This window comes from Phocoena sinus, chromosome 10 (genome assembly GCF_008692025.1).
Source record: "Phocoena sinus isolate mPhoSin1 chromosome 10, mPhoSin1.pri, whole genome shotgun sequence".
Taxonomy (NCBI): Eukaryota; Metazoa; Chordata; class Mammalia; order Artiodactyla; family Phocoenidae; genus Phocoena; species Phocoena sinus.
This window is the reverse complement of record NC_045772.1, coordinates 94,505,879-94,532,578: the sequence shown is the minus strand read 5'-3', so window position 1 is coordinate 94,532,578 and position 26,700 is coordinate 94,505,879. Positions and strand designations below refer to the sequence as shown.

At 39.7% G+C, this 26,700-nt stretch overlaps 1 protein-coding gene and 1 long non-coding RNA gene across 2 annotated transcripts in view; both read left to right on the top strand.

Annotated features, from left to right (window-relative positions):
- The window catches only part of LOC116761261, a 110,036-nt gene that overhangs the window by 45,599 nt on the left and 37,737 nt on the right, over positions 1-26,700 (top strand). Inside the window, exon 5 of the long non-coding RNA XR_004351929.1 lies at positions 504-639. This is a non-coding gene — a long non-coding RNA (uncharacterized LOC116761261). The remainder of the gene's footprint in view (positions 1-503; positions 640-26,700) is intronic.
- On the top strand, positions 25,508-26,295 carry LOC116761260 (protein CEBPZOS-like). Its single transcript, XM_032647022.1, has one exon. The coding sequence runs from the start codon at positions 25,517-25,519 to the stop codon at positions 25,757-25,759; it is 243 nt and encodes an 80-aa protein (XP_032502913.1). The 5' UTR covers positions 25,508-25,516; the 3' UTR covers positions 25,760-26,295.

Sequence of the window (26,700 nt, the reverse complement as noted above, 5' to 3'; positions counted from 1 at the left end):
TAACCACCTCTCCAGGTGATTCTTAAATAAAGTGTGATAACAGTGGCCAGAGTAAGGGGACCTTTGAAAAATTTTAAGCACGGGAGAAAAGTAAACAAATTGACGTTTAAAAAATATTACATACGTACATACTATATGTGTGTGTATGTGTGTGTTTCATATCTAACCTTTGTACTAGTTCAAAACTATTTTCCATGTGTGGGCATCTCATTTCCCCCATTAGGAGAGAAAGACCATGCTCACCTCAACGTGCATCATCAACTAATCACTCCTCCTCTGACCACAGCCAACAGTGCTTCAGGGTCTTCAAACATAGGTGGCAGGAGTCCCCATGCAGGGGAAAGGCCACACCTAAGATCTCCTTCCGAGATCCATACTGGTCCCAGCATCTTCAGCACCTCATCCAATGTTCCAGTGTTGAAGGGCTGCTACCTTATCTGCCGTAAGTCTGATATATCTAATTATGGTACTACCCCTCCTTAATGGCTTTCCATTGTCCACAGGAATAAGGCCAAGTGCCAAGGTAAAGCATGAAAAAAACATCAGTCCAGTCCCTACCTACTTTTCCTAAATTATTTCTTACCGATATCACCGGTGCACTTGAGGGACCAACCACATGGAACCACTTATCATTCCCAGGTATGTGACGTACATTTCCATCTCTGTACCCTTGCACAAGCTGTGTTTTCCGTGAAATACCGACCGTCCTGACTCCACATTAGTGTCTTCCTGGGAAACTCCTACTCATGCTTCAAGATCCAGCTTAGATGTCACCTCCTCTGTGAAGCCTTCCTTGATTCCCTCTGAGAGAAATACTTGAATTACTCCACCTCTTTCAATTATTATCTGGCTGTTTTGATTCTGGCAAAGAAGAGTCGTAACAGCTCCTTTCTCTATCACCTATCCTGTCTTTTGCAGCCCTTCATATATTTAGCATATTTCGTTAATACTAGAGTACAAAAATAACAACCACATAAATGACAAATTAATAGAATTTTTCTCCCTACTGATTGAGCGATTTCCAATGGGATATGGTGTTCTTGTTTGCCCTTTGTTTTAATATTTGGAGAATAGAAGCTCTACTCAACAAGTTTTAAATTTTCTTTCTTCCTTTCATTCTTTCTTTTTTTCTTTACTACTGTTCATGCTCTTGAACTCTTGTTTACAGAAAAATGGTTATATTTCTTTCCAAAGAATACTATGACAAAGTACCACACACTGGGTGGCTTAGAACAACAGAAATTTATTCTCTCAAAGTTCTGGAAGCCTAGAAGTCCAAAATAAGTGTCCATGGGGCTGTGCTCTCTGTGACGGTTCTAGAGGGAGAATCCTTCCTTGTTTCTTCCTGCTTCTGGGGGCTCCAGGTACTCCTTGGCTTGTGGCAGCATCACTCCAGTCTTTGCCTCGTCTTCATATGGTCTTCTCCCTTCGAGATCCTTACCTTAATTACATCTACAATGGCCCTTTTATCAAATAAGTCCACGTTCCAGATTCCAGAGATTAGGACGTAGGCCTATCTTTTGGGGCGCTACCATTCAGCCCACTACAATGATCTTCTTGCTTACAAGCTATGTGTCAATAGTGTTTTCATTATGTCACAAATGCTAATAAAATGTTTTTGACATTTTGGCGTAACTTAGGAAGTGCCTAGAACACAATCTCACCAAGTGTCATACTTTTTTTTTTTTTTTAAATTTTATTTATTTATTTATTTATCTTTGGCTGTGTTGGGTCTTCGTTTCTGTGCATGGGCTTTCTCTAGTTGTGGCGAGCAGGGGCCACTCTTCATCGCAGTGCACAGGCCTCTCACTGTCGCGGCCTCTCTTGTTGCGGAGCACCAGCTCCAGATGCGCAGGCTCAGTAGTTGTGGCTCACGGGCCTAGTTGCTCTGCAGCATGTGGGATCTTCCCAGACCAGGGCTCGAACCCGTGTCCCCTGCATTGGCAGGCAGATTCTCAACCACTGCGCCACCAGGGAAGCCCACCAAGTGTCATTCTTATAGATGACAGCAGGTGATATAGCAGGAAAATTGGATAATTGATCATTCATTCAGATTTGCTTTGGATGTTAACATAACTTAAACTCTTGACATAGGAAACCACTAAAAGAGCAGCCGACTTCAATTATCTTTAAAAATGCTTGGTTGCAACCAGCTAGTCTCCTTCCCCTGATAGATTACCTTGTCCTATTTGGTGAATTTGAACAGTGTAATAGTTGGGAATCAAGCTCTCCTAAATTAAACTGAGATTTACCCTGTTTTAATTACCAAAGCAGAGAACAAAGAAATGTTACTACTCAAGAAATCCTATTAATTCTAAATAAAATACACACAAGCACACACCGAAGAGTGTAACGTTGAATAACTTACATCTAAAAACTTTGTTTGCAGTTTAAATCAGGGTTTCTCAACCTTGGCATTATTGGCATTTGGGACTAGATAATTCTTTGCTGTGGGGCTCCTGTGATTAGAGGGTGTAACCTTCCTGGCCTCTACCAGCTGGATGCCAGCAGCCCCTACCTAAATTGTGATGACCAAAAGTGTTTCCAGACATTGACAGATGTCCCTGTGGGACAAAACTGCCCCTAAATGAGAACCACTAGTTTAAATGGGAAAACTCATATTTTAAAAACGGAAAAGTAAAAGTTTCTGTGTTGATTTGTGTAGAAGGGAAAGTGATCCTGATAGTTGTGATGTTACAAATTTGCTCCTAAAAACACAGAAAAATTTTTGTGAGGAGCTAAAATAGAAAGCAATTATATGTTTCAAACTTACTGTTACTTATGCTATCTGAATTTATTTCCCCATTTTAAAAAATGGAAATTATAATGCCCCTTGGAACACTATGAGATCAAGTAAAATAGCAAAGTATAATACAAAATAAAATAACAAATATAATACAAAATATAATACAAAGTAAAATAACAAAATATCAGAGGGCTAAGCACATAGCAGGTACACAAAAAAGTTAATTTTTTTCTTTCCTCATGGACCTATGGAGGCCTTTCTGTTGTTTTCTTTGGTTGTCTTATATGTTTTTTTCTTGTGTGTTTCAGCATAACTTTGGTTCCAGAGGATTATATTAAGACTTTGTAAAGTGATATTCTTGTCTAAAGCAAACCAGAATCTAGATTTGGCTGTTTGTGGAACTTTCTTGCTTTTAATTTTAAGGGAGAGAGAGAAGGGGAAGGGGCGAGGGCACACTAGAGAAAAGGAAAGAATATCTCTCTCCTGCAGCCACCCTGACAGATATTGTTTTAGAGAAGTTAGAAAAGAAGTTAGAGGAACCACATTCAGAAAAGACTGTAAAAGACTCAGTATAAGCAATGCTAAACTTACCCCATAGGTTGCGTTTTCCAAAAAGATCTTGTGACCCACTCCATTGGTGGAGGGACCTCTCTACATGCAATATTATTGAGTGTAGACTTCCCACTGGGACACTACTGGCCTTCACTGGTAACCCATTCCTGGGTACAGTAAGTTTTCATAGCTCTCCCACCTAAAATATTAATAACTAAACATTAACGATAAAAGGGCCCCAATGTATGAGGAGAAGGGTTTCAGTTTGGTTCAGTAACAAGATCATGCTGTAATGGAGCTTTTCTATATTTAGATCAAGTCAGTCTTCAAACCCCAGATTTACATATTTAACTAACGTATTTTCTACAAGGGTCTCAAATTAAATAAGTTCAAAACAGGGCTCCTCTTCTCTCCCCAGAACCTCTTCCCCTCTTGTGTCACCCATCTCAGTGATGTCACTAACCTCTTCTACTCCCTACTCATCTCTGCTGACCTCTGCTCTGGCCCTAAACTTGTCAAATGTGACCTTCTCCCTTTCTCCCTATCCCATAGATCTAATAAACTAAATCCTGTCGATTCAGTTTCTTAAGTAGCTTTTAAATCTGTGCCTTCCTTCCATTCCCCTTCAGTCCTGCCCCCTCCAATTTAGTGAGCACAGTATAAATTTGTCTTCTAAAGAGCAAACCTTTTTGCCTCCTTCTCCCACTTAAAACCTTTCACTGATTCCCTCATTGCTTTCTGGATAAAGTCCAAACTTTTAATACAAAGGCTTTGGCTACTTCCTAAAGTTCATTTCTTGGCACTAACCAGCCCTCTAGCACTGTGGTCACTGCACCACCACCCATAAACACGCAGTGTAAACCGTGGTCTCACCGGAGTACTTTAAGTTTCCTGAAACACCACGCTCTCCTTGCTACTGCTCCTCCCACCCCAACCCCTAGCCTTCTTTCAGCTAACTTTATCCTGATCCATCGGTTTTGGTTTAGACATCATTCCTTCAGGGAAGATTTCCTTGGTCTGCCCAGAGAGGGTCACGTGTCATCCTCTGGGGTTCAGTTTCATGTTGACTTACACTCACAAGGCAGTAAGCTGCTTCTTCCACAGTTTCATCCCCAGCACCTAGTCCATAGTGTGCTATTAATAATAGTTGTTAAATAATTGATATACCTGGCAAATGATAATAAGATTTCAGTTCTCTTGACTGTGATCCTTATATTTATCTCAGTATCTCATATTACATACTTATTTATTTATTGAATAAAGAGGTATGCTTTTTCTATCACACATAGATCTTTCAGTCTGTACCCAAGCCCACTGCCGTTATTATCTATATTCAATACAGAGAACTTTCTCCTAAGCCCAGGCCCAAGTTTTGTTTATTAGTTTGTTTTTCTGTTATGTTGTTTTAAAGAGTTGCCAAAAGTTTAGTGTGCATTTTAAATGTTCTTTTAAAATATTTAAACTATATATATATATATATATATATATATATATATATATATGTTTTGTTTTTTTTTTGCGGTACGAGGGCCTCTCACTGCTGTGGCGTCTCCCGCTGCGGAGCACAGGCTCCGGACGAGCAGGCTCAGCGGCCATGGCTCACGGGCCCAGCCGCTCCGCGGCACATAGGATCCTCCTGTACCGGGGTACGAACCCGTGTCCCCTGCATCGGCAGGCGGACTCTCAACCGCTGCACCACCAGGGAAGCCCTAAACAATATTTTTAAGACATCAGTGATGTAATCTGATATTTTCACATATTTCCTTTTTTAAAAAATTATGGTAAACAAAGTACATAACATAAAATTTACCATCTTATCCTTTTTCATTACAAGATAGATAACATGTGCTTATCTAGCATGTATTTTTATTATATCGCTGAAACTAAAGCAAAATACCCTGCTCATTGGGTTAAAATGGCCTGCTCTATGTGTGTACACTTCAGTACAATTAGTAAAATAGAAGTCTAGAATTCACTCTGTCTTTCATATTCTAATGACACACTGCACATGAAGATGTATACATCTTCTCCTCTGTTTTTTTCATATCAGGGTGCCACGCCCATGATCTAAAACAAGACCTCTGATTAAGCTTGTCTCATTCTCAGCTTAACATTTCATCTCCATGATCTCAACGGTGAAGAGTTTGTTAACTTAAAACAATAAAACAGCCAGTTATTTTACCAGCAAAATGGGTTTATTCGGGAGCAGCAAAAAATTGCAACTTGGGGACATGCAACCGTGGTGAACCCCATGCAAGTCCAGTAAAACAAAAGAGAAGAAATTATTTTACAGAGAAGGGAAATTTGGGAGCTATAAAAACACAAAGTTCATTGGAGGAAACTGGGAGTTCAAAGTATAGTAGCTTTTCATTAGCCGAGTTTCGAGAGTCTTTCTTTCATTGGCTGAGCTGTTGCCAGGCAAGAAGAAAATCTTTCTTCCCCCTATTGACAGCAGTAGTGTCACATCCTGCCAGAAATGTGAGGTACACCTCTTTCCGTTGGAATCTGTATTGACGTCAAATGGTACGTGCCTGAGAGTTCTCTCTTCTAGCCTCCTGACTTCATCTTAATGAGGTTTCCCTTTATTAGTTTTCACAAAGTCAGTAGGTTCTTCTTACTTTTTAATGGCCTAAAAGGGGTCCACAATAGCCTCTGTTAAGACATCATGAACTTCAGCATGAATTTTAGTATGTACAGGTGTTCTGGCCACATCTACAAGTGTTCCCCTGTCCATCTCTTCGCTACCCTAGACTTGTTCCAAAAACTGTAGTGCCTTTTCCTCTGCAGCTGTCAATCCTCCTGTTATTCTGCTGGGATGAAGACCCTAATAATAAACACACAAACACAAAACCATCCCAGCACTGGAATTCTTTACTTAGATGCAACTATAGTTCATGGTTAAGTAAAATATTTTTTTGAAGGGATTTTCTGGATCATTCACACCCTTTAAAACAGCTAAGTTAATGTGCTGACTTTCTGAATACATTTAAGAGGCTAAATAGTCCGTTAAATTCATAGGAAAAGAACAGACTGCTTTAGCACAGTGTCGAAGCGAAAGAAACTATAAAGCCATCTTAACCATTTTTAAGCATAGAGTTAAGTAGTGTTAAGTGTACTCACATTGTTGTGCTACGGATCTCTAGAACTTTTTCATCCTGCAACACTGAAACTGTATATCCACTAAACATTCATCTCTCTCCTCTCCCCAGCCCTTGGCAACCACCTACTCTCTTTTTCTATGAGTTTGACCACTTCACATACTTCATATAAGCGAAATCATATGGCACTTGTCCTTTTGTGAATGGCTTATTTCACTTAGCATAATATCCTCAAGGTTCATCCATACTGTACCATGTGACAGGATTTTCATCTTTTTTAAGGTGGCATAATATTCCATTGTATGTTTATACCACATTTTCTTTATCCCTTCATCTGTCAATAGACCTTTGGGTTGCTTCTGTGTCTTGGTTATTGTGAATAGCGCAGCAATGAACATGGGTGTGCAAATATCTCTTTGAGATCCAACTTTGGTTTCTTTTAGAAAGTGAAGGAGTTCAGAATATGCTGGTTTTCAGCTTCATATATGTATTTGTTGAGCTTACTCCTTTTACTTAACATTTTGTTTGTGAGATACAACCATACTGTTTCATGTAGCTTCAGATCATTCAATTTCGTTGTTATATGCTATATTGATACTTTATAATTCTACTGAAATTTATTTTTCTATGCTAGTATTATAGGTATATGATCTTTTTCTGGTTTGGGACTATTACAAACAGTTCAGCTAAGTACCTTCTTATTCAGTTATCTTAGTGAATATGTACTAGAGTTTCTCTAAGATAGATACCCTAAAGTACAATTGCTAGGCCATCGGTATGCATACATTCAACTGTACTAAATAATTAAAATTTATTTTTCAAAAATATTGTACTGGGCTTCCCTGGTGGCACAGTGGTTGAGAGTCCGCCTGCTGATGCAGGGGACACGGGTTCGTGCCCCGGTCTGGGAGGATCCCACATGCCACGGAGCGGCTGGGCCCGTGAGCCATGGCCGCTGAGCCTGCGCGTCCAGAGCCTGTGCTCCGCAACAGGAGAGGCCACAACAGTGAGAGGCCCGCGTACCGCAAGATATATATATATATATATATATATATATATATATATATATATAGTACCAATTTCAGGTCTTATAAGCATATAAGAGTTTTGCAGTGTTCCACATCCTCACCAGTATTTGGTGTGACCCCATGTTAAATTTTTTCTGACCTCATGGGTGTATGTATGATAGTAACTTAATTTGCATTGTCCATTTTGCCTAGAAATCTCACAGGTCAAGAAAGGCCATCAGTCGCTTCCATCTTTTGAGGTGCCTAGGATATTTTAAAAAAATAAGAAATGCCAAAGCACAAAAATAATGTATTATTGTGCTATTTATAAGATAACTACAATTTAAAAAAATAATCCTTTTTTAATTTGTAAATTAATTGTAATTCACGTTACAAGCAGTGTGGTCCTCCAGGGATGGAACGCAAGTCTTAAGTCTTACAGTGAACATCTTGCGTCTCATTAATGTATACCTGTGACTGTATGTACAACTCTCATTTAGAGATAACACCAAAAAGTCCTGTTGAAGGAACTTTTCAAATCGAAGTCCTGAGCTAAATGGTCATACTGACTTCATCTGTCTACCCCGCCTCCCCCTCCATCCTGCCACCGTGCCCCCATCTCCACTCCCAACTCTTGCAGTTGAGAAAACCGTCTGTAATGTCTGCTGGACCTATTGGTTCCACCCTAATTTTGTTAATGGAATACTTGAAAATGAACACTGAGGGAAAAACTTCAAAACTAATTCACAAAATAATAGTCTGGTGGATATGTCAAGAGAAGATGAAGGGATCTTTCCTCCTGCTTTGCTTTGTGAGGGTTCTTTACTCGACAAGCACTGATTAAGTACTGTCACATTCAAGGAAGTGTGCTAAGCACTTTGAAGGAAGTAAAGAAGAGTAAAACCAGGCGCCTGCATTCCCTGAAGCTCATCTGCTAGTTGGGGAACTAGGCATGAAACAACCAGTAATGAGAAGGCAGTATGATCAGTGCAATAGAAGCAGAAAGAGCAAAGGGATTAATAGAGATGACCTTTGAGCTAGAACTTGAAATATGAGGAGTTTACCTGTTGGTCAAGAAGTAGGTTTCGCAGAAAATTAATAGCATAGATAAGTGGTCACTGCACTGGGAAAGTGCTTGGTAGTCTGGGAGAACACGTACCAGTGCAGTGTGGACCATCTGAAGGTTTGCTCTGGAGATAGAGGTAAGAGCAAGTAGTAAAATGTAACACTGGGGCCAGATCCTGAATGCATTGAGTGTCACGACAAACACAAACTGTTAATAATTAATTATCAACAGTTTAACACCAAGCAGTGATATGATCTTATTTGCACTGCCACAGAGAGAATTCTTGTGCTAGATTCTTGGAAAGGAGAAGAGGAGCACACTCTCTCACCTAGACAATAAAACGAGGGCATTCACAGAGGAACACTGGGATGATTCGGCGTGGGGGGTGCAAAATGGCACGGGCAGACACGTTATGGGCTGTGTCCCTGTAAGACCCAGATCTTTCCTATTACCACCTACTGCTTTCCTGAGTCACTTGCCCTGTAAATCACTTCCCTGGAACCACCACCCAAATGGGTCTCAGTGCAGTCATCTGTTTCCGGGGGCAATCAGTGGATCCTTGGGACAACCGTGGGCTATGCCGGTTCCACAGAATGGGAGGACTATATTGCTAAAAAGCATCCTAAAATCCAATCCAGTACTTACCTGAGGAAATTTAGGTCCAGAGAAGTTAAGTAACTCACCCAAGGCCATAACAACTACTCAGTGGCTGAGTCAGGACTCAAACCTGTCCCAGGATCCTGGGGTTCCAAGTTTGTCACACAACAAAACAAAGACAGAACCAAAAACTCCAAGTCCCTGTTTCCTGCTTCTGTTGTTTTTCTCTGATGAATCACACTGAAAGTTATTAGCAGCGATGTGTGTAAGATCCCTTGTGGACACTGTTGGGTGAGGTGCTAGTACATTTAGTTTTCTCACAATGGCGAAGGCACAGAACCAAGCTCTGAAACACACAAACTAAATACAGTTATTCCCTGTGGGCGTCTGCTCACCTGGGCAGTTCTGTCAGGGCTCCCCTTTATTCTTTTCTGCATAACATGAGAGGAGGTCCAAGAATTTGTAGACAAGCCTCAGTGAATGCACAGCACCAATCATGGTGGGGAAAACAAGGTCATGAAGTAGCAACAGAAGAGGAATAGTAGATTATGTGGTTTTCAGAGCAGCTGACTTGAAGAAAGGAAATTCAGTAGAGGATAGGTGCACCTTCTGATTTAATACTTGAAATGAGGTAGATGTAGCCTGTCTGATGCAGAATTAGGTAGGTAGCCAGTGTGGGGTGTGAGGTGAAATAGCCCCGACCAAACCACATACTTACCACATCTCCCAAGTTGCCAAAATTTGCCACCATTATAAACAGTTTTTTGAGTAATAAACCATTATCTCCAGAAACTCTGACCTTCCCCTTCTATTCCTGTTAAAACGATTGGATTAACTAATTAATTCATTAATATTAATTGCTGTAATGCTTAGTAATATGTGGATGCTGTGTGTTTAAGGTAAATGACCATAAATGCAAAGGTTGGTGTAAGAACTTTTATCATATACTTCATCTCTTTTGATCCCCAAATCAGCCCTTGTACCTAGGATGAGAAAACTGAGGCTCAGAGAGGTTAAGGGGATAGCCCCAAGTCACACAGCCAGGAAATGGCAGAACTGTGATTTTTACTCCATGTCTTCTGATCTCAAATACCATATTCTTTCCATTACATCTGTTTGGTATATCGGCGGGAATCTCTAAGACAAATGGGGCTCACATCTCAAAAAAGAGACTAATACAAGACAGAGTATGGGGTAAATAGCAAATCCAGATTTAAAATACTTTTTGAAAAAAACTCTTATATCAACAGCTGACTAAATGTTACTGAGTGCTCACTGTGCCTATGGATTAAGCACTGTAGCTAGGAAATACAAACCCATGGCTCCATTTTTTTAATATATTAGTTTCAAGTGTACAACATAGTGATTCAATATTTTATACATTATGATATGATCACCACTATGAGTCTAGTTACCATCTATCACCATACAGTTATTACAATATTATTGACTATTCCTTATGCTGTACATTACATCCCTGTGACTTACTTATTATATAACTGGAAGTTTGTTCCTCTTAATCCCCTTCACCTATTTCACTCATCCCCCTCATTGCCCTCCCCTCTGGCAACTATCACTTTGTTCTCTGTATCTATGAGTCTTTTTTCTGTTTTGTTACATTTGTTAATTTGTTTTGTTTTGTTTAGATTCCACATACAAGTGAAATCATATTTCTCTGTCTGACTTATTTCACTTAGCATAATATCCCCTAGGTCCATCCACATTTTCGCAAAAGGCAAGATTTTTTTCATGGCTGAGTAATAATATATATATCACATCTTCTTTATCCATTAATCTAGCAGTGGAAACCTAGGCTTCTTCCATATCTTGGCTACTGTGAATAATGCTGCAGTGAACATTGGGATACATATACCTTTCTGAACTAGTGTTTTTGTTCTTTCCTGATAAATACCCAAAAGTAGAATCGCTGGATCATAGGGCAATTCTATTTTTAATTTTTTGAGGAACCTCCATACTGTTTTCCATAGTGGCTGCACTGTTTACATTCCCACTAACATGTGTTCCCTTTTCTCTACATCCTCACCAACACTTGTTATTTCTTGTCTTTTTGATGATAGCCATTCTGACAGATGTGAAGTGACATTGGGGTTTGATTTGCATTTCCCTGAGGATTAGTGATGTTGAGCATTTTTTCATGTGCCTGTTGACTGGGGCTCCTGATATACCATGCATCCATTGTTTCATAGGTCTCTCCTAGGAGACACTGGCAGGGTTTTTAAATATATATATTTAAATGAATTCAACAGGTATGTTTCCTCAAATACTCAAAAACCCCACCCATCCTCTGAAGGTAGTTCTGTCTAAAAAAAAACTGAAGAATTTCCTAATGAAGTAGAGGCTTGAATCCAAATCTTCTATTCTGCTGGTTTTCATACTAATCAGATAAACTTCAACTAAAAATAAAAGAAACTGTTCTTTAAAGTGTAAACTTTGAGTCTGCACACATTCTTTAGAAGAAAATGAGGTAATGCCCTGACAACAACATACATCTGACTTCATTGTCTGAAGGAAGCACAGAATCACCAGGACATCGTGTCAAAGTGCAGACGCTGATTCTGTGGGATTAGGATGGAGCCCGAGGTGCTGCATTTTAACAAACTCTGCATTTTGAGTAGCAAAACCCTAGACAACACATGAATGCTCAGGTTTATATATATTGACAAATGCTGGCTCCCCTCAGTTACCAATAAAACAAATTATTAATGAGGCAAAGTTGAGTTGCTTGCTCACCACCATAAAGGTGCAGCAGCTCAGAGCCGGAGGGCAGGGTTGAGATATTTATGACGTTTTGGGGTTTGGTTTAAGATGAGTCTCTCAATGCGAAGACTAGATTAGGATTTGGTAAAGATTGATATAATAACAAAGATTGGTGGACAGCAAGGGTTATGGAAGAGTCTCAGGGAGTAAACAGCTGTTTGAGGTCACCTACTGGAAAGTTGAAGAGTCTGATTTCGCAACTTTTATCTTCCTGGGCAAGAGTTTCCTAGCATAGCAAAGACTTGGTGAAGACAATAATAGATAGTACACAGTACATAGTACATAGTAAATAATACAAATAGTAAAGCCTTAATAGTAGTAAGCTGTGCGGGTGTAGATGGTTTCGGTTTCTAACAGAGGCGCACTTGGTGTACGATGATAACACTGTATCCGGGGTTTCGTGCAGGGAGTCAGGCTGGGAGTAAAGGAAGCCAGGAGGGGCTCAATGAGCGAGAGGGGCTTTTGCGGCAGAGAGCGCCACCTGCTGGCTCGTGTGAGTTTATGAAAACAATCTAGAAGTGCAGCGGTTGGTTTTAATAGAATGACTAGGCTGCCACCTACTGATTTATTTTTAAACTTTTCAAATGTTTTGCAGAAAGTTTACTTTCAGGTAAGACATGTATATCAAGCACCAACTATATAAAAGATACTAGAAATAGAAAAATAGGTAACACAATATGGGGAAGGCAGTCATGAAGACAGGTGAGCACACAGAAGAGATCCTGGTGAGGTTAAGAAGAGTGCAGTGTACAGCCCAAAGGACAGTTGGCAGTCAAATAGGGGTGACCAGAGTAGGGGGCAGTTAAGAAAGCTTTATGGAGGCAAGGAACCCCAAGGCATCTCTTGAGTGAAAATTGACAAGCAAGTATGAGGAGGGGCTAGGAGTCCTAAGCAGAAGGAGAGGTGAGGTGCAGACACTGCCTGCCAGGTGATTAGCATGGCTGAACTGGGAAGTGTAGAGACAGGACCAAGAGAGAAAGCCGGGGAGGGAGGCTGGGCCAGATCCTGGAAGGCTTCACATGCCACACTTTGGAGGTTGTCCTGCCGGAAATGACTGAAGAACCCCTGATGGGTATTAAGCAGGGAAAATGCAGGATAAGACCACTGTTTACAAATACAACACAGGCAGCAGTGCCTTTTCTTTAGAAGAAAGTGGAATTGGAATTCAGTGCATCAATTTGGAATTTTTATTTTTGTTTCAAGTCACATAAACCTATTCTACTCACTTAAATGAAAAGGGAGAATTTATTGGAAGCCTATCACGAATTCACCAAATTATCAAGAGGCTGGAAGAGCCGGCTTGGAAACCACAGGAGCAAAGGCAGTTTGGAGGAGGCACAGTAGTTGTCTCAGAGTTGGACCAGTTTGACCAAGAAGATTCGGCGGCAGTAGGACATCGCTGTCACCGCCGACCTGAATTAGCCCCCGTCACCCCAGTGGAAACACAGGATGGTCAGCCCTCCACCATCTGCCCACACCTTGGTTGCTAGGTCACTGTGAGGGATAACTGGCCTCTTAGACTGCAACAACAGAGTATTAATTAGAGGATCTGTTTGGCTGAAATAACAAAGACTAAATCTAACGATGACTTAAACAAGGCTGATGTTTCTTTCTCCTTCATGTAAAGGTCCATGTTGGTTTCTCTGTGAAGCCAGCACTGGCCCAACCTCCCTGTATTTTTACTTTGTAGTCCTTCACACATAGCTTCCGTTTCGTGGTCCGAGATAGCTGCTCCAGTTCCCCCCATCACTTTTCCATTCCAACTGCAGGAGGAAGGGGGAAAAAATGAGATGACATGCTTTTTCTTTTCAGAGCACAACACAGAAGTTGTGTATCTCACTTCTACTTATAAGCCATTGCCAGAACTTGGTGACATAGCCACATCTAGTTGCAGGAAAAGCTGACAGATGTCATCAGGATTCTGTTTGGCCACATGGTCAGTAATTCCCAAAATAGGAAGAAAGGAGCTAGATTGTGGAAAGGTCAAAATGTAAAAGTCACATGTCCGGCACAGACAGGTAGATTAGATGGAAGGACATATATTAATCATCTGTGTAAGATATAATTAGAACCAGGAACAAAGAAATGTAGCTGAGGGTGAGAGCAAATGTTTTAACATATGAAGGATTAGCTTCTTTAGGATTTGGAAACTGACTGAATGTAGGGGAAAAAGAACGGGTGGAGCAACAGATGCATCTCAATTTTCTAACTAACTCTGAGGACGGAGTTGATCTTTGAACCATCACTCAAATAATGGCTATAACAGGAGGTATACATATTACATTAGGGTCTATGTGACATCCCAGCAGAGATGCCAATAGTTGATCAGGTTTATGGTTCTTGACCCAAGAGAGATGAATGTGATAATTATCAGCATATTGGTAGTAGTTGAAGCTGTGGAAGAGAATTGCATCACCAGGGGAAATCATGAAGCTTGAGACTAAAAGATGGCTAGGGACTTCCCTAGTGGTCTAGTGGTTAAGAATCCACCTTTCAATGCAGGGGACACGGGTTCAATCCCTGGTTGGGGAACTAAGATCCCACATGCCACAGGGCAACTAAACCCATGCGCCACAACTAGAGAGGCTATGTGCTGCAACTACAGAGCCCACGTGCTCTGGAGCCCATGCACCACAACTAGAGAGAAGCCCGCGTGCCACAACGAAGAGCCTGCATGCTGCAGCGAAAGATCCCGCATGCCACAACTAAAACCCGATGCAGCCAAAAATAAATAAATAATATTTTTAAATAAAAGATGGCTAAAGATAAAGCCTTAAGTTAACCTATGAGCGCAGATCCAAAATTAACCAAACTTATTAACCAACCCCAGAGCTACAAGGAAAGCTATCAAATCACAGTGCCCACGACAACAGCTAGATGAGGCACATTTCCATACACCCCTGCCTCCTAACCCATCTTTTGTAAGCTAAAACATTTAACAATCGCTCGCTGGATAGAAATCCAAAACGTTCTCTAAATGATGCCTGGCATGAGTGCATGAGCAGAGTAGATCATCATGGACATGAAGCAATTCAAGGGGTCACTGGGGAGCCTGCTTCGGGCCAGTTTTTCCCCACTGAAGTGACAAACCGTTATTAACTAGAAACTGCTTTGTGTTAAGTATTTCCTTCTTTGGGGGGCCCATCTTGTTTTATTGAAGTATAGTTGAGTTACAATGTGTTAGTTTCAGGCGTACAGCAAAGTGAATCAGTTATATATATTCTTTTCCAGATTCTTTTCCATTATAGGTTAATACAAGATACTGAATATAGTAGAATTATAAGATACTCAATATAGTTGTTTATTCTGTATATAGTAGTGTGTATCTGTTAATCCCAAACTCCTAATTTATCCCTCCCCCTATTTCCCTTTGGGAACCGCAAGTTTGTTTTCAATGTGTGTGAATATCTGTTTTGTAAATAAGTTCATTTGTATCATTTTTTTTAGATTCTACATATAAGTGATATGACATTTTTCTTTCTCTGTCTCACTTCACTTAGTATGATAATCTCTAAGTCCACCCATGTTGCTGCAAATGGCATTATTTCATTCTTTTTTATGGCTGAGTAATATTCCATTGTATATATCTATACCACACCTTCTTTATCCAGTCCTCTTTCGATGGACACTTAGGTTTCTTTCATGTCATGGCTATTGTAAACAGAGCTGCTATGAAGTGGGGAGCCCACCTTCTTAGAGGAATATCCCACGAAGCTCCAATATTTCAGTGGGTGCATTCTCCAAATCCTTTTCCTATCTGAGAGGAAAGGAAGAGAGAGCCCTGAAGGAGAGATGAGTGTTATAGATAAAGGCTATCCTGTAAGAATTCACTGCCTTACAGTTTACAGTTTATTCAGCTACTTCTGTCTAATATTCTCTGTGGAATCTGAAAAACTTGTATACGGTGGCCACCACAGCAAACTGGATCAATTTTGATTCATAAATGTATAGTCAGCAACATGTGGGGCCCTCATAAGTTTCACCATCATGAAGGTTCTTCAACAGGTCAGAGTCCTTTGTGTGAGTAAAATAAACTGTTCTCATTTTTTAATCCCAGATATCCAGCCTGGGAGTATTACTCATCTTTTCTCCCTGCTTCCTTTTCCTCACCATGTAAAATTATAGCTGTGGTCTCAGGGAAACACTATAGGCAGACATGAATAGGTTTTAGCCTATTCATAAAGAATAATTAGCACATAAATTAACTGTCCCAGTAATGTTTTTGGGAGAATACAGAATTTCTGTGCTCTGATCCACTTTATTCATTAATTTTTAAAGTCAGGTTTATTGAATTATAATTTCTATATAGTAACATTTACCTTTTTAAAGTGTACAGCTTGATGAGTTCTGACACTTGAATACAGTTGTGTAATCACCATCACAATTAAGATATAGAAAAATTTTATCACCCCAAAGAGTACCCTTGGCTTCAAAGTCAATCCCCACTGCCCATTCCCAGCTGCTGTCTCCCATTAATCTGACTTCTGTGTTTACGGTTTTGCCTTTTCCAGAATGTCATAAGAATGGAATCACATCATACTTAGTTTCTGTGTCTGACTGTTTTCACTTAACGAAATGCTCTCGAGATTGATTCACCTTGTTGCAGGGATCTGTAGATGTTCCTTTTTATTACTGAGTAGTGTGCCACTGTGTGGATGTACAAGTTGTTTATCCTTTGATCAGTTGATGGACATTTAGATTGTTCTGGGTTTGAGGCTATTATGAATGAATCTGCTATAAACATTTTCGTGGGAGCCTTGAGATACATCTATGTTTTATCTCCCCTGGGAGTAGGATTGCTATAACAGTTTTATGCTTAACTTAAAGTGACGACAAAACTGTTTTCCAAAGTACCTCTACCATTTTGTATTCTCCCCGGAAATTCATAACAGCTCCAGTTTCTCCACTTCCTCAACAGCACTTGGTATTGTCCTCTTAATTTTAGATACTGTAGAGAGTGACTCATTAAGTGAGTATGTAATGGTATCCCCTTGTGGCTTTATCTTCTATTTCCTTGGTGACTAATAATGTTGAGCATCTTTTCATGTACTTGTTTATCACCTTTAAGTGTCTGTTCAAATTTTTTCCCCATTTTTTAATTGACTGTCTCAATAAGTTGTAAGAGTTCTTCACATATTCTGGATAGTAGCCCTTTTTTTTCAGATATGGGTTTTACAAATATTTTCTCTTGATCTCTAACTCACCTTTTCATTGTCTCAAAGTTTTTTTATTTTGATAAAGTCTAATTTATCTTATCTTTTTATCTTTTGTAGTTCATGTTTTTTGTATCCTATTTAAGAATTTAAAGAAAGACTTAAATTCCTTGTGTTTGTTGTTAAATAAAATAAAGCTATAGTAATGAATAGAGTATAATATTGACATGAATATAAAAGTACAGATCAATGGAACAAAATAAAGTCCATTTGATTTTTGCTATTATCCCACCTAGAATATTAATACTTGCTTAGTCTCATTAAGTAGTCAGTGTTCACATTTCTCTGATTTCTTAAAATAGCTTTTCCACTTGTTTGTTTGAATTGTGATCAAAATAAGACCCAAACTTTATGACGAATTGACACATCTCCTAAGTCTCTCTTTATCTATAGCCCCCCTTTCAGCTGCGTTTTCTTGCTTTTTTATTTTAATTGAAGAAACTGATTGTTTGTTCTGTAGAATTCCCCCCCAGTCTAGATTTTGCTGAGCTGCATACCGGAAAGACCATTTAATGCATTCTTCTGTTCCATTTCCTGTGAATTGGTAGTTATATCCAGGGGCTTGATTAGATTCCTGGTCGATATCTTTGTTTTTTAAGACTACACCATAGGCAGTGGTGTGTTCTGCTTCAGGAGGCACTTAACGTCTGATTTGCTCTCTGTTTCGGTGTTCTCAGTCGTTGAGAACCGTGGCCTGGACCCCTAAGGGTACACTTCATGCCAGTCCCTTCGTTGTGCTTGCTCACTAGACCATCATGCAGTGATGAGCACCTACCATATAGGTGGGAGCTGGAGATGTGGAAATAGGTAAGGTAGGGATTGGCCCATAAGTAGTTTGCAATCAGCTGGGGAGCAAACTAGGGTGGGAGATACAGGAAAGCCATTATGGTGCCACTTAAGTGTTGAAATGGAAGAATCTCAGTGTAATTTGAAACCACGGATGGAGGAGATCACTAGCAGTCTTCACCTGGCCACTCATCAGCACAAGAAAGCCTTTGACATTATTTCATGTTCATGATGTTTTACAGTAAGTCAACAGAGCAAACGAACACCAAATGAGCCACTAAAACATCTCAGCTCCATATAGTTTGGTTGCAATCTTGCCCCAACAGCTAATGTAATCCTAGGCTGTCTTAGCAGAATTACCATGTATAGCCTCTAAAAGATAATGATTCTGCTCTGTTCTGCACTGGTCAAGCTAGTCCATGAGAACTACAAGAGGAAGGTGTACAAAGGATCATACAATCTGAGGAGAGAAAGAGGAATAAAGGCTGGACATGAAATAATTGAGGAATCGTCAGAAAGACTAGGGATGCTGACCTCAGAGAAGAGTTGGTGGCAATAGCTCGGCATCGTCCAGCATTTCAAGGGCTCCTGTGTTGAAGGTGGACACAGCCTCCCCCAGAGCACAAACAGACAAAGCGGGGAATTGCAGAAAAGAGGAACAGTCTGAGCTGGCCAAAATGTGAAGGGATGGTACAGGGATAACAATTTCCTGTCAATTGGCAGGCACGTAGCAGAGGGGATCAAAGCATCAAATTTAGTGTTTGATCTGTCTTTTCTATTTCTCCAGTTTTAAGACTGTGAGTTTGAAGGAGCCAGAGCCTCAGTCATTTTTTTTTGTTTGCCCCTGACTGATTTACTGCTGGAATTCCCACCCCAGTTCTTACGATTTTACTTCAGTCTCCTCAGTCAGCCAGTCTGATCCCTCCCTGATACTCAACAGATGACAATGCTGTCTTTTTCTTTTAATCGAGATATGATTGACTTATAACATTATATTAGTTCTAGGTGTACAACACAGTGATCCGATATATGTGTGTACCATGAAATGATCACCACAATAAGTCTAGTTAACGTCCATCACCACACGCAGTTACAGATGTTTTTTTTCTTGTGATGAGAACTTTTAAGATTTACTCTCTCAGAAACTTTCAAATATGCAATACACTATTATTAGCTATAGACACCATGCTGTACATTATATACCCAGGACTTATTTATTTTACAACTGGAAGTTTGTACCTTTTGACCCCCTTCACCCGTTTTACCCGCCCCCTACCACCCTCGCCTGGCAAGCACCTGTCTGTTCTGTGTTTCTATGAGTTGTTTTCTTAGATACCATATGTAAATGAGACCATACAATATTTGTTTCTGTCTGATTTATCTCAGCATAACACCCTCAAGGTCCAGCCATGTTGTTGCAAGTGGCAGGACATCCACCAACTACCTTCTTTCTTGACCACATGCACCTTCCAACTCCAAGTCCCTGGAAGTCCCTCCCTTCCACCTCAAACCTTCCCCATGTGTTTCCCCATATTTTCCTTCCTTTTTATCTTTTTAAGAACAAAATCTTCCTCTGCTTCTGGCTCTTTCCTCTCTTCAGCCCCCTGTAATCTGCTTTTCACATATTCCTACTCTATTAAAAATGCTCTGGGGCTTCCCTGGTGGCGCAGTGGATGAGAGTCCGCCTGCCGATGCAGGGGACGCGGGTTCGTGCCCCGGTCTGGGAGGATCCCGCGTGCCGCGGAGCGGCTGGGCCCGTGAGCCGTGGCCGCTGGGCCTGCGCGTCCGGAGCCTGTGCTCTGCAACGGGAGAGGCCACGGCAGTGAGAGGCCCACGTACCGCAAAAAAAAAAAAAAAAAAAAAAAAAAAAATGCTCTGCAAAAAGTTCCCTCTTGACTTTCCTAATCATCTGGAAGTTGTTCAGCTAAAGTAGAACCTTCATAGCCCTTGAAGCACAGGGAAAGTAAGTGATGAGCACTGAGACAAGAGAAAGAAGAGACAGAGGCCCGGTCCATGGCTTCAAAGTGAAGTCCATTGGCCACTTGAATCAGAAACACCTGGGGACTTGAGAAAAATGTACAGCCTTAGGCCCCACTCCAGACCAATGTATCTAAAACTTGGGGACTGGGGCTTATAAATCAGTATTTTAATTATATGTTTTTGTTGATAATTACACAGAAAGTCTGAGAAGCACTGGGCTACATCATAAAGATTTAGCCAGTGGGTGCCCATTGAAGCTGGCTTCATGTTCTTTTGCCATTTTATCGTTGTTTGTTGTTGTCATTGTCTTTTGTTTGAATACTTCCTTGTTTGGGGGCACAACAAGGTGTTCTCCGCTCACCTTGTACTTTCTCTACCCAGCCTGACTTGGAGTAGGCTTCAAGGAGTCCTGGTGTCTTTTACTGGAAAATGGCCTTTAGAAGTGAAGATCTGGACATGAGATGGACTCATGCTACTGGGCTGTTAGTGCCCTCAGGCCTTTTCAGTGGACAGAGCTAAGGAACACACACACACACAATACACATATGCACAAAATCATACACACAATCACATTTACATCTATGTGTATACCTATCTATCTGTCTACCTATATCATCTATCTGTTTGTCTACCTGTGTATCTACATATTGAAAACCATGAATTGACTGATCCCAGCCTAACACCATGGATCACTGGAATCATTCTAGTTTCCTCTTTTTGTGTGTAATTCCATCTCAGACAGTGAAAAACCTGGCTTCTAGTATATTTACCTATTTGACCAGTGTATGTAACTTTTCTCCCATCTTTGCTGCCAATTCCTCCCCGCTCCAGCCCTGAGCCTGCATTCTAGGCCATCCTCCCTTAGGGTGTCTTCCTTAACCTGCCTGGGCTTGAACACCCCACATCAGGCCACACTCCTGCCCCATGAACAGGCTTCACCTGGTTCAGGCTCAGAAACCCAACGGGGCCACTGAAGTCCCCACCTCCTCCCACACTGCAGGTGGTTTAGAACTAAATTTTTCAGGAAGGGATGGGAAAGGAAGGTGAGGAGAAGTGAGAAGAAGGTTGAAAAGAGAGGAAATGGGAAAAGAAATAGGAAGGAGACATAATACATTGAATAGGGAAGCAAAGTAGATGAGAGTGGGTTAGAAACACCAGTTAGGAATCTTACATTCCAAGTCGGGGATGATGACAGTTTTATAGGAGTGTGACAGTGAGATGGAGAGAAATGGGTCAATATGAGAGATATTTAGGAGGTAAGAGGGATAGAATTTGGCGATAGATTAAATACAAGAGGAGAGGGCAGACAGCAGAAGCAAGAAGAACTAAAATTCTGCAGGCTGTGGAACGAAAACCACATTCACAGAAAGATAGACAAAATGAAAAGGCAGAAGACTATGTACCAGATGAAGGAACAAGATAAAAACCCAAGAAAAACAACTAAATGAAGTGGATATAGGCAGCCTTCCAGAAAAGGAATTCAGAATAATGATAGTGAAGATGATCCAGGACCTTGGAAAAAGAAAGGAGGCAAAGATAGAGAAGATGCAACAAATGTTTAACAAAGACCTAGAAGAATTAAAGAACAAACAAACAGAGATGAGCAATACAATAACTGAAATGAAAGCCACACTAGAAGGAATCAATAGCAGAATAACTGAGACAGAAGAACGGATAAGTGACCTAGAAGACAGAATGGTGGAATTCACTGCCATGGAACAGAATAAAGAAAAAAAAAACTGAAAAGAAATGAAGACAGCCTAAGAGACCTCTGGGACAACATTAAAAGCAACAACATTCTCATTATAGGTGTCCCAGAAGGAGAAGAGAGAGAGAAAGGTCCCGAGGAGATATTTGAAGAGATTATAGTTGAAAACTTCCCTAACATGGGAGAAGAAATAGTCACCCAATTTTAGGAAGCACAGAGAGTCCCAGGCAGGATAAACCCAAGGAGAAACACGCTGAGACACATAGTGATCAAATTGACAAAAATTAAAGACAAAGAAAAATTATTAAAAGCAACAAAGGGAAAACGACAAATAACATACAAGGGAACTCCCATAAGGTTAACATCTGATTTCTCAGCAGACAATCTACAAGCCAAAAGTGGGTGGCGTGATATATTTAAAGTGATGAAAGGGAAGAACCTACAACCAAGATTACTCTACTCAGCAAGGATTGCTTTCAGATTCAATGGAGAAATCAAAAGCTTTACAGACAAGCAAAAGCTAAGAGAATTCAGCACTACCAAACCAGCTCTACAACAAATGCTAAAGGAACTTCTCTAAATGCGAAACACAAGGGAGGAAAAGGACCTGCAAAAACAAACCCAAAACATTAAGAAAATGGTAACAGAAACATACATATTGATAATTACCTTAAAGGTGAATGGATTAAGTGCTCCAACCAAAAGACACAGGCTCACTGAATGGATACAAAAACAAGACCCATATATATGCTGTCTACAAGAGACCCACTTCAGACCTAGGGACTGAAAGTGAGGGGATGGAAAAAGATATTCCATGCAAATGGAAATCAGATGACAGCTGGAGTAGCAATACTCATGTCAGATAAAATAGGCTTTAAAATAAAGAATGTTACAAGATACAAGGAAAGACACTACATAATGATCAAGGGATCAGTCCAAGAAGAAGATATAACAATTATAAATATATATGCACCCAACATAGGACCACCTGGATACATAAGGCAAATGCTAACAGCTATAAAAGAGGAAATTGACAGTAACACAATAATAGTGGGGGACTTTAACACCTCACATACAACAATGGACAGATCATCCAGACAAAAAATTAATAAGGAAACACAAGCTTTAAATGACACAATAGACCAAACAGATTTAATTGATATTTATAGGACATTCCATCTGAAAACAGCAGATTACAATTTCTTCTCAAGTGCACATGGAACATTCTCCAGGATAGATCACATCTTGGGTCACAAATCAAGCCTCGGTAAATTTAAGAAAATTGAAACCATATCAAGCATCTTTTCCGACCACAATGCTATGAGATTAGAAATCAATTACAGGGAAAAAAACGTAAAAAACAAAACACATGGAGGCTAAACAGTATGTTACTAAATAACCAAGAGATCACTGAAGAAATCAAAGGGGAAATCAAAAAATACCTAGAGACAAATGACAGTGAAAACACAATGATCCAAAACCAATGGGATGCTGCAAAAGCAGTTCTAAGAGGGAAGTTTATATATAGCTATACAAGCCTACCTCAAGAAACAAGAAAAATCTCAAATAAACAATCTAACCTTACACCTAAAGGAACTAGAGGAAGAAGAACAAACAAAACCCAAAGTTAGTAGAAGGAAAGAAATTATAAAGTTCAGAGCAGAAATAATTGAAATAGATATAAAGAAAACAGTAGCAAAGATCAATAAAACTAAAAGCTGGTTCTTTGAGAAGATAAACAAAATTGATAAACATTTAGCCAGACTCATCACGAAAAAGAGGGAGAGGACTCAAATCAATCAAATTAGAAATGAAAAAGGAGAAGTTAAAACGGACACTGCAGAAATACAAAGCATCCTAAGAGACTACTACAAGCAATTCTATGCCAATAAAATGGACAACCTGGAAGAAATGGACAAATTCTTAGAAAGGTATAACCTTCCAAGACTGAACCAGGAAGAAACAGAAAATATGAACAGACCAATCTCAAATAATGAAATTGAAACTGTGATTTAAAGTCTTCCAGATTTTCCAAACTAAAGTCCAGGACCAGATGGCATCACAGGTGAATTCTATCAAACATTTAGAGAAGAGCTAACACCGATCCTTCTCAAACTCTTCCAAAAAATTGCAGAGGAAGGAACACTCCCAAACTCATTCTATGAGGCCACCATCATCCTGATACCAAAACCAGACAGAGATACTACAAAAAAAGAAAAGTACAGACCAATATCACTGATGAATATAGATGCAAAAATCCTCAACAAAATACTAGCAAACAGAATCCAAAAACACATTATACAAGGATCATACAACATGATCAAGTGGGATTTATCCCAGTGATACAAGGATTGTTCAGTATATGCAAATCAATCACTATGGTACACCATATTAACAAATTGAAGAATAAAAACCATATGATTATCCCGATAGATGTAGAGAAAGCTTTTGACAAAATTCAACACCCATTTATGATAAAAACTCTCCAGAAAGTGGGCATAGAGGGAAACTACCTCAACAGAATAAAGACCATATACGACAAACCCATAAGTGGTGTTGGGAAAACTGGACAGCTATAGGTAAAAGAGTGAAATTAGAACACTCCCTAACACCATACACAAAAATAAACTGAAAATGTATTAAAGACCTAAATGTAAGACCGGACACTATAAAACTCTTAGAGGAAAACATAGGAAGAACAGTCTTTGACATAAATCATAGCAAGATCTTTTTTGACCCACCTCCTAGAGTAATGGAAATAAAAATAAACAAATGGGACCTAATGAAACTTAAAAGCTTTTGCCTGGCAAAGGAAACTATAAACAAGACGAAAAGACAACCCTCAGAATGGGAGAAAATATTTACAAATGAAGCAACTGACCAAGAATTAATCTCCAAAATATATAAACAGCTCATGCAGTTCAATATTAAAAAAACAAACAACCCAATCCAAAAATGGGCAGAAGACCTAAATAGACATTTCTCCAAAGAAGACATACAGATGGCCAAGAGGCACATGAAAAGCTGCTCAACATCACTAATTATTAGAGAAATGAAAATCAAAACTACAATGAGGTATCACCTCACACCAGTTAGAACGGGCATCATCAGAAAATCTACAAACAACAAATGCTGGAGAGGGTGTGGAGAAAAGGGAACCCTCTTGCACCGTTGGTGGGAATGTAAATTGATACAGCCACTATGGAGAACAGTATGGAGGTTCCTTAAAAAACTAAAAATAGGGCTTCCCTGGTGGCGCAGTGGTTGAGAGTCCGCCTGCCGATGCAGGGGACACGGGTTCGTGCCCTGGTCCAGGAAGATCCCACATGCCGCGGAGCGGCTGGGCCCGTGAGCCATGGCCGCTGAGCCTGCGCGTCCGGAGCCTGTGCTCCGCAACGGGAGAGGCCACAACAGTGAGAGGCCCGCGTACCACAAAAAAAAAAAAAAAACAACTAAAAATAGAACTAGCATATGACCCAGCAATCCCACTACTGGGCATATATCTGGATAAAACCATAATTCAAAAGGATACATGCACCCCGATGTTCATTGCAGGACTATTTACAATAGCCAGGACATGGAAGTAACTGAAATGTCCATCAACAGAGGAATGGGTAAAGAAGTGGTACATTTATACAGTGGAGTATTACTCAGCCATGAAAAGGAACGAAATTGGGTCATTTGTAGAGACATGGATGGACCTAGAGACTGTCATACAGAGTGAAATAAATCAGGAAGAGAAAAACAAGTATCGTATATTAACACATATATGTGGAATCTAGAAAAATGGTACAGATGAACCAGTTTGCAAGGCAGAAACAGAGACACAGATGTAGAGAACAAAGGTATTGACACCAAGGGGGGAAAGTGGGACAGGATGGTGGTGGTGGGATGAATTGGGAGATTGGGATTGACATATATATACTAATATGGATAGCTAATAAAAACCTGCTGTATAGGCAGCCCGGTGAGTACACCCCTCAGGATGGCCCGTACTATGGATCCACTGGGAAAGAAGATCTTTAAAGGAGTTGTAGTAGATGAACTTGTGGGCATTTTTGTAGCATATTTTTTGTTTAAAAAGATGAACACAAGCCAAGATTTCAGGCAAACAATGAGCAAGAAATTCCCTTTCCTCTTGGAAGTTTATTACAAATCCATTGAACACTCTGGAATGTATGGCATCAGAGAACAAGATCAAGAAAAATGGCTGAACAGCAAAACTTAGGAATGTGACCATCGATCAAAATTTGTCCTATTTCGTAGTATCAGGCAAGATTAAAATTCCAAAGTTGACATGGATGGATTTTAGACTATTTAAGATTAAGTGTAAACTCTAATTAAGTCAGAGGTTTTGTTCTTTGGACTGTGAAGAAATTGATGGAAGGTTTGTTTATTATGTGATAAATGGAGTTTTGTTTACTACTCAAAATAAACCTGTTCTTTAAAAAAAATCCCCTATAATTCTAAACATATAAACCTTTCAAAATAGATAAGATAGTAAAATATCTATTTTTAATATTTATTACATTTTTTTCTTTTCCATTATAGTTTATTACAAGACATTGAATATAGTACCCTGCGCTATACAGTAGGACCTTGTTTATCCAATTTATCCCCCTCTCCTTTGCCCTTTGGTACCACAAGTTTTTCTTCTATGCCTGTGAGTCTGTCTCTGATTTCTAAATAAGTTCATTAATGTTTATTACATTTTAACTCACACTATCTAAAACTATATTAACTAAAAATATTGCTTTTATCCGTTTTCACTTTACCTGAAACAATACTTAAAACTCTACATCAATGTCTCTACTAGAGCCACTTTGGGATAAAATTCGTCATAAAACAAAACAAACAAACAAAAAACCTGCTGTGTAAAAAATAAATAAAATTCAAAAATTAAATAAATAAGTGAATACAAGAGGCAAGGGAAGGGAGAGGTTTGTATTAAGGATGAGTCCAAGGTCTCTGACTTAGTAATTGCGTAGATAATGATGCCATTGCTGGGAAGAACCCTGGAAGAGGATCAAATACTGCATATCTACACATTCGTACTTATATAGCATTACATATCTGCCTTTTATTATAGTTATTTATGTGCATGTAAGATTTTGAAATCAAAGCTTTTCAGAGATTGGCAAACTAAGGACCACAGGACAAATGAAGCGT